A 14,284-nucleotide genomic window follows, 5' to 3' on the forward strand; every position below is an offset into this window, starting at 1 on the left:
ATTATGGAAACTATTTAGGGAAAGTTATAGATTGTAGTTTCAAACCTTTTGGAAGGCCAAAAGGTTTTATTGAGGCAGGCTGAAGGCAGCCACCTCATTAACATTAGCATAGGAAAGAGACAGACAGAGATCAAAGGCTTTACCCCACACCCGTTTGTCTCCACTCTGTTTACTCCTGTTACCTTTGTGCTAGATAGCCCTCTCCGTGGGAGATCAAAGGGGAATTACCTGTTAATAGTGTTTACTCTGGGCCCCGGAACCTAAAGCTTATATCATTGTATAACCACTATTTTAGCCATGTTAATTATCCACAAGTGTGTTAACTTAGAACATCTGCTGTAAAATCTTGAGGGAATAAAAGTGTGAATGGACACAGGGTCTGGGTTGATTGGTTGCTTTTCACCCTCTGAAAGCAGCCAACAGCCATCCCTAGCCCACTTGTATCACTGTAATGGTGTGAGAGTGCATTCATTCATCCATCGTTGAGTCAGGGTCTGCAGGTCAGACTTTTGCAGGCAGTGACCAAAGTCTCAGGTGGTGACCCTGATGTGATCGGGGCCACATTTTTTTGTTTTTTGTTTGTTTGTTTGGTGAGATGGAGTCTCACTCTGCCACCCAGGCTGGAGCGAAGTAGTGCAATCTCTGCTCACTGCAACCTCTGCCTCCCGGTTCAAGCGATTCTCCTGCCTCAGCCTTCCAAGTAGCAGGGACTACAGGTGTGTCTCACCACACCTGGCTAATTTTCTGTATTTTTAGGAGAGATGGGTTTTCACCATGTTAGCCAGGATGATCTCAATCTCCTGACCTCGTCATCCACCTGCCTCAGCCTCCCAAAGTGCTGGGATTACAGGTGTGAGCCACCATGCCCGGCCAGGTCTGACTTTCTTCTAAAGACCCAGGGAACCTCAAGAGGCATCCATTATGGGATTCTTAAATCTCACAGTTCTTAAGATTGCTCCGTACTGAAATCTGAGGATCTTCAATATCTTTATGAAGTCTGTGCTGGTGTTGACAGAAAGATAAAGCTTAACAGTAAATATGAAGAATTCATTTACTGCTAGTCAAATTATCCTGACGCAACATCATCTCAGGACAACACTGAATAGAAAACTTTGCCGATGAGTTGAAAGAGAATGAATATGGGATTTAAGAATCCCACAGTGGATGCCTCTGGAGGTTCTTCCAAAACATACACTGCACAGGGGAGAACTCTCATGCTTTGTAACTGCCTATTCATGAATTCAATATAGGTAGCTCCTGAACAAAAGTATCTGTCTTTGTTATCCTGAGAGTCATTCTGTTTGGAAACAAGAAGGACTTGAAGATTGTGGTTACTACACTCATAGTGGTATATAGGATTTGAGTCTGTGCCTGCAGGTGACATTTTTGTTTACCTACACAATACACATTCTTTACCTTCCTGATAAGGCTCGGGCCTCCATCAGTGTATCTCCTCCCAATACAGTCATGTGCTTGGGGATATATGGCCACTTTCTTAGCTCCAAGAGTGTGCCCGGAATTAGTCTAATCTAATCCAATAATCCAATGTCCAATCCAACAGTGGTTGGGTCGAGATTTAGCCTGGATCTTTACATCTTTCAATTACTGGCACAGTTAACCATGAAACGCACCCTGCCTCAGAACTCTCAGTTATATTAACAAATGTCTTTCCTTATTGGATAAGCCAGTGAGACTTGCACTTTCTGTTAGTTGTCGTTTAAATATCCCAGACCAATACACATACAACTTTATGGCCATTCTGGACATCTTCCAAAGGTGGCTTTCTAAAATAAAAACAACGTATTGGTCTTTTGGTCAAAGACTTTTACATCTCATTCAGAGTTTCTACACCTAATCTTGTCACAATCCTGGATGATTTCAACATTCGTGTAGAAAACCAGTCTGATTCCAAGCCTCATGGCTTCTATTTTAATGGTCCTGTCAACTTGACTTTGACTCTCATTTGACTGCCATGCTCATGGCCACTCGCTGGATTTTGCTACTTCTTGGAACTGCCCCACTCTGAAATAGTGCACTTTTATATTTTATCGAGGCAACTTTCGTATAACTCTGAACATCGTGTTTTATATATTTCTCGGCTACGTTTTTGAGCGCATTTAAGTTCAGCCTTTTGGCTCTTTGATAAAAGTTCTATCATGATGACATGGTGGCCTTCTTTATTCAGAATAATGGTTGTTGTCTTAACGCCTTTTTTGTCTGCCAGTAATACAAAAGTAACAGTTTAAATGGTTTGACTTAGGTCTGGCATATATATATATATATATATTTTTTTTTCTTTGACCATCACTTAATTTGCTTCACTTCTGTGACAGGCCAGAAGAGTTATGTTCATCATGCCCAATGTTGAGATGGCATTGCTATGAAACACAAGAGGGCCAAGGTGAGAGAAGGGGCAATGAACAAGCAGGCGTATGACATGCTGGGCTTTCATAATCCTGCCACTTCTCAAGTTCAGAAGACTCTTTACAGGCCGAGAGGCTCTGGTGGATGGCAGGAAAGATGTGGGAGAACTAAGCCCCAGATAGGACTACACTAAGACTACTTTATGACTCAAGAGTGTTTCACCGAGGAGAGACAGGGGCATTTACTGCTGAGGATTTGGGACTGGAGTACAGTTAGACAGCAGGAATGTTTTGGTGACCGATGGCACAGCATAGTGAGAAGAGTCAGTAATAGCATATCGTATATATCAATCGCTTTAAAAGTAGATTTTAGATATTCTCAGAATAAAATGTGATAAGTAGGTGAGATGATGGACATATTAATTAGTTTGAGTTAATCTTTCTAAATGTATATGTACACTTTTCAAAGTATCACATCGTACCCCATAAATATATACAGTTTTTGGTCAAATTAAAAAATAAATAAATAAAATTTAAAAACAAATGAAAGGAACACAGAGCTTGAAGTCCACCTCTTTGCTATTACTAATAGAACCTCTCTTTTACTTCATGATACTTGACCTTTCTTAGTCTCAGCTTTCTATTTAGCTATAGACAAAATTGTTACAAAATAACAAGGTGCAGAGTTTTGAGATACAGTGCAACGTTTTCCCTTTTTCGGGACACGATTCTGTGCCTTTTGACAAAAGCATGCAACCACGTGACCAACCCAAGAATTAAGATCTTGGACATGTCCACACCTCCATAAGGTGCCCTCATGCCCTTTTAAAGATGATCTTCTACAGCCCAGGAGAACCACTGATTGATTTGTTCTCTCTCTCTCTCTCTCTCTCTCTCTCTCTCTCTCTCTCTCTGTTTTTCCCTTTTCTATAAAGCCAAATAAATGGCATTGTATGTAGACTTTTGAGTATGTATTCTTCCACTCAGCATAATGTATTTGAGAGGCATCCATTCTATGGTACGCATATTATGTTATCAGTACTTAGAACCTGTCTTGCTGTCCAGTAGTGTTTCATTGTGCGTACACACCACAGTTTGTTCATCCATTCCCCAGTTAATGCGCATTTGGGATGTTTCCAGTTTTTAGCAAACTAAGAAAGATTTGCTTGCAGGTTATTCTGGGAAAAAGGTTTTCATTCCTCTTGGGTAAATACCCTGGAGTGGGATTGCTGTGTAAGTGTATCTTCAGTTTTATGCAAAACTGCCAAATTGTTTATCAAAGTGTCTGGGCCATTTTATATTTCCACCAACAATGAGCAACAGTCCCTTTTGTTCTATTTGCAGCACTTGCCATTGAAACAGCATGGTACCAGTACAAAAACAGACACGTAGACCAATGGAACAGAGTAGAGATCTCATAAATAAGACCGCACATCTACAGCCATCTGATCTTTGACCAACATGACAGAAAGAAGTAACGAGGTAGGGATTCCCCATTTACTAAATAGTGCTGGGAGAACTGGCTAGCCACATGTAGAAAACTGAAACCAGACCCCTTACTTACACCTTATACAAAGATTAATTCAAGATGGATTAAAGACTTAAATGTAAAACCTGAAACTATAGAAACCCCAGAAGAAAATCTAGCCAGTGCCATTCAGGATATAGGCACGGGCAAATACTTCATGACAAAAATATCAAAAGCAATTGCAACAAAAGCAAAAATTGACAAAGGGGATCTAGTTAAACTAGAGAGCTTCTGCACAGTGAAAGAAACTATCATCAGAGAGAACAGACGACCTACAGACTGGGAGGAAATGTTTGCAATCTATCCATCTGACAAAGGTCTAATATCCAGAATCTACAAGGAACTTAAAGATATTTACAAGAAAAAACAACCCCATTAAAAAAGTGGGCAAAGGACATGAACAGACACTTTTCAAAAGAAGACATTTATGTGGCCAAAAAACACATGAAAAAAAGCTCAACATCACTGATCATTAGAGAAATGAAAGTCAAAACTAATATGAGATACTATCTCATGGCAGTCAGAATGTGATTTTCTTTTTTTATAAAGTCATGAAACAACAGATGCTGGCGAGGCTGTGGAGAAATGGGATCGCTTTTACACTGTTGGTGGAAGTGCAAATTAGTCCAACCATTGTGGAAGACAGTGTGGCAATCCCTCAAAGACATAGTATCAGAAATACCATTTGACCCAGCAATCTCATTACTGGGTGTCTACTCAAAGAAATATAAATCATACTATTATAAAGATACATGCACACGTATGTTCATTGCTGCCCTATTCAGAATACCAAAGACAATGAATCAACACAAATGGCCATCAATAATAGACTGGATAAAGAAAATGTGGTACATATACACCAGAGGATACTATGTAGCCACAAAAGGAACAAGATCATGTCCTCTGCAGGGACATGGATGGATCTGGAAGCCGTTACCCTAAGCAAAGTAACACAGGAACAGAAAATCAACCACCACATGTTCTCCCTTAAAAGGGGGAGCTGAACAATGAGGACATATGGTACACGGGAAGGGGAACAACACACAATGGGGCCTTTCAGGGGGGTGGAAGGAAGGGAGAGCAACAGAATAAATAGCTAATGCATGTGGGGCTTAATGCCTAGGTGATGGGCCAATAGGTGCAGCAAACCACCATGACGCACGTTTACCTATGTAACAAACCTACATGTCGGGCACATGTATCCCGGAACTTAAAATAAATTTTAAAAACACATGAAGATTTTTAATAAAGAAAAAGTTTTAGGTCTAAAAATGACATTATCCATTAACTTCATGAAAGTAGAAATCCAACAGGTCACATTTTTAAAGCACTGTGAAGTGAAAGTTGAAATGTCAATGAAAGTGAAATGAACAATTAATAACTAGCCACATACAATTTTTTTTTTTTGGAGACAGAGTTTCACTTTGTCCCCCAGGCTGGACTGCAATTGTACGATCTTGGCTTACTGTAACCTCCACCTCCCGGGATCAAGCAATTGTCCTGCCTCAGCCTCCCTCCCAAGTAGCTGGGACTACAGGTGCCCGCCACCACATCTGACTAATTTTTTTTTTTTTTAGTAGATACGCAGTTTCACCATGTTGGCCAGGCTGGTCTTGAACTCCTGATCTCAAGTGATCCACCCGCCTCAGCCTTCCAAAGTGCTGGGATTACAGGCGTGAGCCACCGTGTCTGGCCGTCACATACAAATTTTACTTAAGATCAGTGTATACGACTATTGGATTAACAAGAAAATTCAAATTAAGAATATTTTACAAAGTCACAGTAATTCAGAGAAAGTCTTGCGACCAGAGTCAAGGGACTTGAATTTAACTGCTGCTACCAATACCAGTTTAATGTTACAGAAAACATCAATTCTGGCTTTGTCCACTACTATTCACTAAATAGAAGCGATTCTTTCAGAAAAGTGCTGGAAACATAAAAATATCTTCAAATATTAATAAAGCATTCACATTCTAAACTTAATTATACCATATATTATACCAGAGAAGGTGGTGACATTCCAAATAAAACTAAATTCAGAATTTCTCATGGAAAAAAAAAAGGAAGCGTAGTATGAACAGTTCTTGCCTTCGTCTCATCTTATAATTGTGATATGGAGTAGACATATTTTTTCCCATGACTTGGCAAATTTTGTTTCTCAGTTTTAAGTGTTGATCAGCTTCCATCATTTTATTCTTTGTTCTTTCTATGTCATGAACATCTCCAAGGAATCCTGTAGTGTAAACTTTTTTGCAAGTGTCACTTTCACTGGGATATCTTAATCCTTTCCATCAAAATCTTTTTCCAATTTCTGCGTCCAGCATTATTTCTTGTCATTTACTTGCCTGCTTTTCTCTTTGTTGGCCAATTCCCTTTTTAAACTATCCAATTCTTTGGGAAAATGTCACATGAGTAGTTCACTGGGAGACAAGGAGGTAACTCAGCTTCATTCTTGGCTGTTGATGCATGAAATAAATAATAGATACTCAGTGACCAAACACGGTGAGATTTTAAAAGAAAAGTGGCATGACTGGTCACTGATCCTGATGCTCATCTATTACTTAAATAGTGATTTGTGGAGTGACACAAGCAGAATTTGAAAGAAGTGGCATGACTGGCCGCTGGTCATGATTCTCATCTGTAATTTCAGTAGCGACTTGTGGACTGAAAAGCCAGCAGCAAAGTGTGGTCTTTATGTAACTACTGAGAGTTAGTTTACCATGGTAACTGAAATTTGACCCATACTGTGAAGGGAGTGATGTTATTTAACTAAATCACGGTAAATGACCTTCCTGCATATCGGAACTGTGCAAAGGGAGGACTGCATATAAAAATACACTTGACCTATGTTTAATATTAACCTGATATACAGCAACCGAGGTACACTCACTCCTTAGTTCTAGGAAGTTTTTCATAAATTCCTGGAAATTTTGTACATAGCCATCACGTCAGTAAATAGGGACACTTTTTTGATGACTTCATTTCCAGTCTGTGTGCCTTTTAGTGCTTTCCTTTGCTTTATTGTATCGATTGGGTCTTCCAAGGAGGTATGGAATAGGAATGCTGAGAGTGATTGTCTTTGCTGCAGTGCTATCATTTCAACATGGTGACCAGTATAAACACATTAGTATTTGTCTTCTTTTTTTTTTGTTTTTTACTATGTGTTTGACCCGTAGTATCTTATCATTTCATCACGTAAACAATACACATAAGTTATTCATTATTCTACATTTTTTGTTTCTCACTAAGTCTTGAATATTCAGTGTGCGTTTTACAGTTATCGTACATCACATTTTATAGTAGTCAAATTCCTAGTGCTCAGTAGCCACATGTGGCTAGTGTCTACCATGCTGAACAGTGCAACTCTAGGAGAAGAGCAGAGGGAGCAAATGCATATGGAATGATGTGTACCCTGAAGGAAATGTACATGAAAAACCGGTATGGGAAAGTAAGGGGAGAGAAGTGGGGTAAGTAAGCAGAGGGAAGTAAGAGAAAAACCTCTCGGAGGATGTAACACTTAAGTTATGGCCTGAGTCTTGATGAGCTACCCAACAGCATATAGAGGCCAACGTGGATTGAGCAGAGTCTGCAAGGGGCAAAGCAAAAAAACAAACAAACAAATAAACACATAAATCTGCCATATAGATGGGTTAAATAGCTTTTCCAAATCCCCAAAGAAAAGAGTGGGGGAAACAGACAAATCGTAGAACGATCTGTGCCGTGAGTGACTTGGTGTAGGGTCTTATTTGCCTATTCATTCTTAGCACCAGGAACAGTACCTAATTAATAACAGAACTTTGGTGAATCTATGTGAAATAAGGGCAAACTGAGCCCCAGGCTTCTGAGACCCAGGAAAGGAGATAGCAATATCCTGATAAAGACACCAGTAGGTAGTGGGCATAGTTTGTTTATTGTTACTTATCATTTTAATTGCCAATGGTTTCTCATAAGCAGCCTGAGGCAATCATGAATACAACAAGATCAAAGGAATTCAGTGAGTAATATTATTGGCTTCAGTAACCAGCACCTACTCCAGAAAAACATCCAGGAAAGGTTTCAATTGTCCCGACTGGTGTCAAGTACCCATAAGTGAACCGATCAGTCTGGACGGGGAAATGGTGTGCCATGACTGGGTCAGCCCACGTCACATACCCATCACTGTGGTCATTAACGAGATGGAGGATGTAGAGGGCAATGGGCTAGAGACCCACAGCACTTCTCAATGTCTGCTGTTTCCTTCTTAGGGCTTTTCTCTTATAGAGGTCAGTTACACACCCAATCTCCCCAACACCAGTTTCCTGGAATAGCAGAATTTTACATTATGTGTCTTTAAAAACTGGGCTTCAGGCAAGAACACTCTGTTTTAGTGGCCACACGTCAGTGATGAAACAGCTCCTTGTCCCGTGAAAATCACTCAGGATGGGTGTTCTAGTTCATGTTGTTCTGTTGTACTGCCTGCAGCATCACCTTCAACTGGGCCTGCAGTTCAGCAAGCTTTCATGTCCAAACTGCCACAACAACGCCATTGTTCATAGCCGTGGACAGGAACAGGATAAATCACATACTTCAGCTCCATCCAGGCTGTTAAGTGCTGCAGAGGACTTGTGAGCACAGGCATTGTGATGGGGTTGAAGACAAAGCTAGGAACACAGAGGTGGGAACAGTGGCTCAGGGCTGGGGTGACAACAGAGAAAGTAAAATCAGTTATCAGGCAGTTGTCTACCTCCAGATGCTCCAGGGTCCCTGAGACCTTCTCCAGCAGAGCCAAGAATGACCCAGAAACTTCCCAGGACATCTGATTGTTACTCAGACTCAACAGTTTAGATGGGTAACCTGAGAGCTCTGGGATAGGACAGTGATGTCTCTGGTAGAAAGTCCACAGAGAGACACATACAGTGGATACAAATGAGATAGCAGGACTCTGTAGAGGGAAAAAAGGAAGGTATTTCTGAAGAATGAGGGTTGGACTAGAGCAAGCAGTTCTGAATTATAGATGCTTATGACTCTAGAATAAAGTCATCCGTATGTCCATTGTAACAGCAGTTAACATTGTGGGCTTTAGAGTCAGACTTAATAGATTTGTGACCCTAAGAAAGTTACTTTTCCACCCTAAGACACAGTTTTTTAGTCTTTCAAATGTGTACAATAGCAATTATTATACAGGGTTGTGGGAAAGATTCAGTAAAAAGAATTTAGCTTAGTGCCTACAGTATAATTAGCAGTGTACCTAGTTCACTTACTTGATGGGGATGGGTCTGGGAAAGCAGCCGACTGAGACTTACCTTTGACGAATTTCCAAATGACAAGTTCTCCATTCAAGTCCTAAGCCTTGGGAAAACTACAGGAACAAAATGATGTGGCAGTATTACCTATTGTGACCACTACATGGGGATTTGCATCAGTGCTACAGCATAAGTTATTTCTCCAACTGAACGCCTCCCCTTCTTCTCTAGAAGGCTATAAACTCCAGTAAAAGGACTGTTTTCTCTTTCATCTTAGTGTCTGCACGTGATTAACTGACTGACTGACTGACTGACTGGGCACAGCTGACTTTTCTAATCCTTTCTCCTCAGCATGAGGGACTACATGCTCTAGCTTGGCCAGTTTCAAACACCCAGCAGTGCCCGTGCTGCTGTGGAAGGAGAAATGGGTTACAAGGTGTTTTAAGAATATCTATGACTAGTCGCACTCCTTTGTTCATAATGGGGCATTCAGGGAACCCAGGTCCCTCCCCAGCCCCTCATCCGGAAATTTTGTCCAGCCGATCCATGAGGCAGAAGAAAGACAAGCTGAGTTCCTGGGGGCTGTTCATCTGCTCAAGATGAGTGAGAAAAGTTGAGAAGTTTCTCTGCTTACAGGATTTTAAAGTGATTTTAGACAGACTAAGTCTGTCCAGGTGGGTCTTCGGTGCCAAAAGGGTGTTGACTTCACCCAAATAAGCCCGATCTCCTTCCAGGTGATCAGTGCATCCCAGTTCCAGAAACTGCAGGATGCTTTCATGGGCAGACACTTGATCAATTTGCAAATCTCTGCAGCAAAGGTGCAAGGACCCAAGGCTCTGCTCAACTTTACTCGACAGGAAAGAAAAGAGTTGCCTTCTTCTCAGGGGAAAGGTCCTTTCTCAAGGGAAAGGTCCACTAACAATCCCGTGCATTCCTTGGTTGGGCTGAGACTCAGGCTCTAAACGTACAATTTCCAGGGGCCTAACACTGCACTTGGCTTCTTCTCTTTTCAGGATAGAGTGCTGAGAGTAAACACAAGACTGAAAACAAAATGGAAATGTGCTCCTGATCTAAGAACATGTGGTTCTGCTGTCTGGGTCCTGCCTTAAACCTAGCACCCTCCGTTTTGGCCCCCTGTAGAGAGAGGAAGACAGAACATGAAAGGTAGCTGATTTTAATCTAACCCAGCAAGATCGATGAGGAGAAGCAGGGACAAACCCTTTATCTTTGCTCTTCACTCCACATAAAATCTACCAACAATTTTTTTTTCCATACAAACTCAACATCTTTCATTATTTTCCCCATCCTTCCTTCTCCTCTGATCCCCCCAGTCTCAATGCCCATGTTGTTCTTCTATGTAATCACACCCAGTAGGTAAATCCATCAATAGCATTCTCAATCACCTCTATTCCATAATCACCTCTGTAAGACATTAGAGTCTTTAAGGTGACCTCAAGTGTTGGACCACCAACCTCACAGAGATCCTCAGCATTCACCCTCAACTACCTTTAGGAGACTGTTAGGCCATCCCCTGCCTCAGGCTCCAGCATACCCTCCTGATGACTCACTATGTCTCCAGTGTACAGAGGGTTACCAAGAGGAAGAGTTCTGGGCAGGGAAGATATGCAGACCATCAGTCGTGGCTCCCAAGATTTCGTAGTGTGACTCTGTACACTCAGTGGCCCAACACGGAGACAACGGGAAGGCCAAATCCTCACCATGGCCTTCAGTTTCATCTTCTGCCCTCCCAAGAAGGCAATGATAAACAATGGAACATAGAGGCCCCATGGGAGCTCCTCAAGAGCATGGAGAGCTGCAAGCTCTTCACTCGGAAGACCCCATGCAGCAAGCTCTAGCAGTGTGGCTGGCGCCTTTGGGTCCATCTTCACGAACCTGCTTTAGGGTGAGGAGCATTAACAAATCCTGAGAAGATTTCCACAGTCTCTTGACTGCCACCAAGGATAGTAATGAATGAAATACGCATCGAACAAATCTAGGGTGAATCCAACAGCCACTTCAAGAGAACTATACTAGAATAGAAAAAGACTTGTATGTGTGTATAAATGTCTGTGTTTGTGTGTGTGTGTTTGTATACACACATACACACATTTAGATAAGATAAAATGCCATCCAAAATCAGCTGTAAGTCAGCAGAAGGCAACGTCTAACCACCCAGACACCTGCCTCCCAATGTTTCCTGTGAAAAGGATATAAACCAATCACAAAGGAAGATGATGTAAATCTATACAGAAGCCACATCCTCATCGTTACTTAGAAACGGATAATGCCAAATCTTTAGTAACGAGTAAAAAGAGAAAAAGCATGAAATACCAGCACGTGATCTGTCATGCTCCCATCACCAGGCTTCGTGGCAAGCAAAGACAGACCAAGAAAAGCTGCAAGAGATACAGAGAAAGGAAGAGGCAAGTTGATCTGAAACTACAGTTAAAATGACTGGGCCCATACTAAGTCTAAAAAACACCGAAAAGGTGTCCCAGATAATGAGAGCAGGGACTATAGGGAAGGGCCTCTAAAATAGGTGTAAGGTAAAGAGGTAGAGATGATCTTAGAATGTAGTCTTTGGGTTGGGTGCAGTTGCTCACGTCTGTAATCCCATCACTTTGAAAGGCCCGAGGCAGGAGGATCATTGAGCCCATGAGTTTCAGATCAGCCTAGGCAACATAGTGAGACCTCATCTCTGCAAAACCTTAAAACATTAGCCGAGTGTGGTGGTGTGTGCCTGTGGTCCCAGCTACTCGGGAGGCTGAGGTGGGAGGATCGCTGGAGCTCAGGAAGCAGATGTTGCAGTGAGTCGAGATCACACCACTGCACTCCAGCTTGGGCAACAGAGCGAGACTCTGTCTCGAGAAAAGAAAAAAAGTACTCTTTGAAATGCACGGCTTCTGGGGAAGAGTAAGGGCAGACAGCAAGGGAGAAGCATGCTTTGGCACTTTGGTAATGATGGGAAAAGAAACAAGGGGAAAATGAAGAATCTTGAAACACATAGGACAATCACAGAATCACAGCTCTCATCACTTCTTTGTCCACTACCAAAATAAACAAACGAAATCAGTAAATCTAAGGCCTGAATTTTTCTACACTGACAGAAAATAGCACCATTAAAATAGGAATCCAGAAAAACAATCCAATATCATATAAATGAACAAAAGGAAGGAGAATTCCTTACAAATCGTTCCAGAAAGAGAAAAAGAGCAGAAGAAAAAAGTTCACACGTATTAAACAACCATGAGACAGAAAAAAACAACAACTGTAAGTCAACCCTCCAAACAGAATTAATTCCATTCAAAGAAGCATTTGAGATTATAAAACCTGCCTTGATTTAGAATATAATTTAAAATGCTAAACTCAGAAACGGACTTTAAAAAAGTCTGAAGTAATGATTTGATATCCAGCTCAGCTGATCCTTCACAAATATCACGGTTTATAGAAAATCGGACAGGAACTTCGGAAATTATGTACCCATCAGCACTTCCTGAGGACTACACTAGAGAAAGGGTCTACAAACTATGGCCCACTGGTTGGAATATTTACTATATGGCTCTTTACAGAAAACGTTTGCTAACCTATATTCTAAAGGGTGAACTGGGATTGTCATTCCAAAGGTAATGACAGGAAAATCTTCCCTAAAACATCTGAGGGTGAGCTTTTGGTACCTAATACCAATATGAAGGTGGAGCAAGGAAAACGACTAATGTGCATTTATTTTATATTTTGGAAAAAAGAAATAGTGCAAGTAAGTTGAGAGAAATGAGAGGGATAGGAAAAACCATAGTAAACTTTTTTCTTTCATAAGGCAGTAGATGAGTGTCGAAGGAGACTACAGGTTAAAAACTAACTAGTGGACCAGATAGTAAAATGCTCAATAAGAAAACAGGTGCTAAAAATCTTCTTTTTTTTTTTAATGACAAAGTTTACATGTTAACGTTAAAATTGAAACTTCACAGTGAAGATATAATACTTAGGAATATTTATGCACAAATTACCATAGCATCCACCTTCGTAAGGCCAAAAAGTATGGAGACGTTGAACCACAGTAGTAACAGGAGATTTAATACATGGCAAGTCTCAGTACAAGGCAAATCTGGTGGTACAATAAAGAGATGTATACAGAAAATCTAAACAACATAATTAATAAGATACATTGTATGTGTGTATACACACATAGGCATAGATACACACACACACATGCACACATAACTCTACACCTTGGAAATGAAGAATAAACCACCTTGTCAGAAGCTGATGGCATGTTAATGAAACACGACTATAATTATCTCACAGTGAAGACCTCATTAATTTCCTTGAAGTAGAAATATTCCACCCACCCTTTGCAATCGTGATGAAACAAAAGTAGAACTTACTAACAGAAACTGAAATCAGAAAGGGTCTTCTACCTGGAAAAAAAAAATGGTTAAGCCTTCTATTAAGCAAACGTTGAGACAAAAAGGAGATGCAAACTGAAGTTACAGAAATATTTAAGAAGAGTGACAATGAGCGCTTATGTATGAGAATCTGTAGAAGATATTTAAAGCAGTGATTGGAGGCAGATTCAGACCGCTAAATACTCTGATCAGTAAAAATGAAAGAACAAAATTAAATAAATTAAAGCATTGTCTCAAAAATCTACTAAAAGAACAACCAGGGAATCCAAAAGAAACACAAATAAATAAATAATACAAAGAAATTGCCAGTCTTGGTGGCTCACACCTGTAATCCCATCACTTTGAGAGGGTGAGGTGGCAGGATCACTTGAGGCCAGGAGATTGACACCAGCCTGGGCAACATAAGGAGACCCTGCCTCTACAAAAATAATAATAATGATGATAATCATTAGCTGGGCATGATGGAACATGCCTGTAGTCCTACTTACTCAGGAGGCAGAGGTGGGAAGATAGCCTGAGACCAAGAGCTGGAGGCTGCAGGGAGCTATGATCACGCCACTGTACTCCAGACTGAGTGATCCAGGGAGACTCGGTCACTAAAATGAATGAATGAATGAATGAATGAATGAATGAACGAGCTGAAATTGATAAGATACATAGTAGGAAATCAATATGTGCATATTTATTAGATCAAAATCCTGTTTCATTTTCATGGACCAACTCACTAGCTAGATTAATGAAAGAAGAAAGGGAGAGAGCACAAATGCA

General features: G+C 40.8%; 2 protein-coding genes across 4 annotated transcripts in view; both read right to left on the reverse strand.

Annotated features, from left to right (window-relative positions):
- Nucleotides 1–14,284, reverse strand: part of LOC128930704 (nuclear RNA export factor 2-like) — a 70,087-nt gene that overhangs the window by 25,943 nt on the left and 29,860 nt on the right. Inside the window, exon 5 of one of the 2 annotated variants that reach the window (XM_078363314.1) lies at nt 14,005–14,112. The exons of the other annotated variant lie outside the window; for it this stretch is intronic. Within the exon in view, the coding sequence (XP_078219440.1) occupies nt 14,005–14,112 (108 nt within the window). The remainder of the gene's footprint in view (nt 1–14,004; nt 14,113–14,284) is intronic. 2 annotated transcript variants of the gene reach the window in all.
- The window catches only part of TCP11X2 (t-complex 11 family, X-linked 2), a 53,227-nt gene continuing 46,725 nt past the window's right edge, over nt 7,783–14,284 (reverse strand). The window contains exons 11-12 of one of the 2 annotated variants that reach the window (XR_013531626.1): nt 14,005–14,112; nt 7,783–13,528 (exon numbers count right to left, since the gene is read on the reverse strand). Coding sequence is in view for 1 of the 2 variants with exons in the window: in XM_078363326.1 (XP_078219452.1) it covers nt 14,110–14,112 (3 nt within the window). In the remaining variant the exon portion in view is untranslated. Of the gene's footprint in view, nt 14,113–14,284 lie in introns of both variants that reach the window. The other variant, XM_078363326.1, reaches the window with a different exon arrangement.

Source organism: Callithrix jacchus, chromosome X (genome assembly GCF_049354715.1).
Source record: "Callithrix jacchus isolate 240 chromosome X, calJac240_pri, whole genome shotgun sequence".
NCBI classification, from domain to species: domain Eukaryota; kingdom Metazoa; phylum Chordata; class Mammalia; order Primates; family Cebidae; genus Callithrix; species Callithrix jacchus.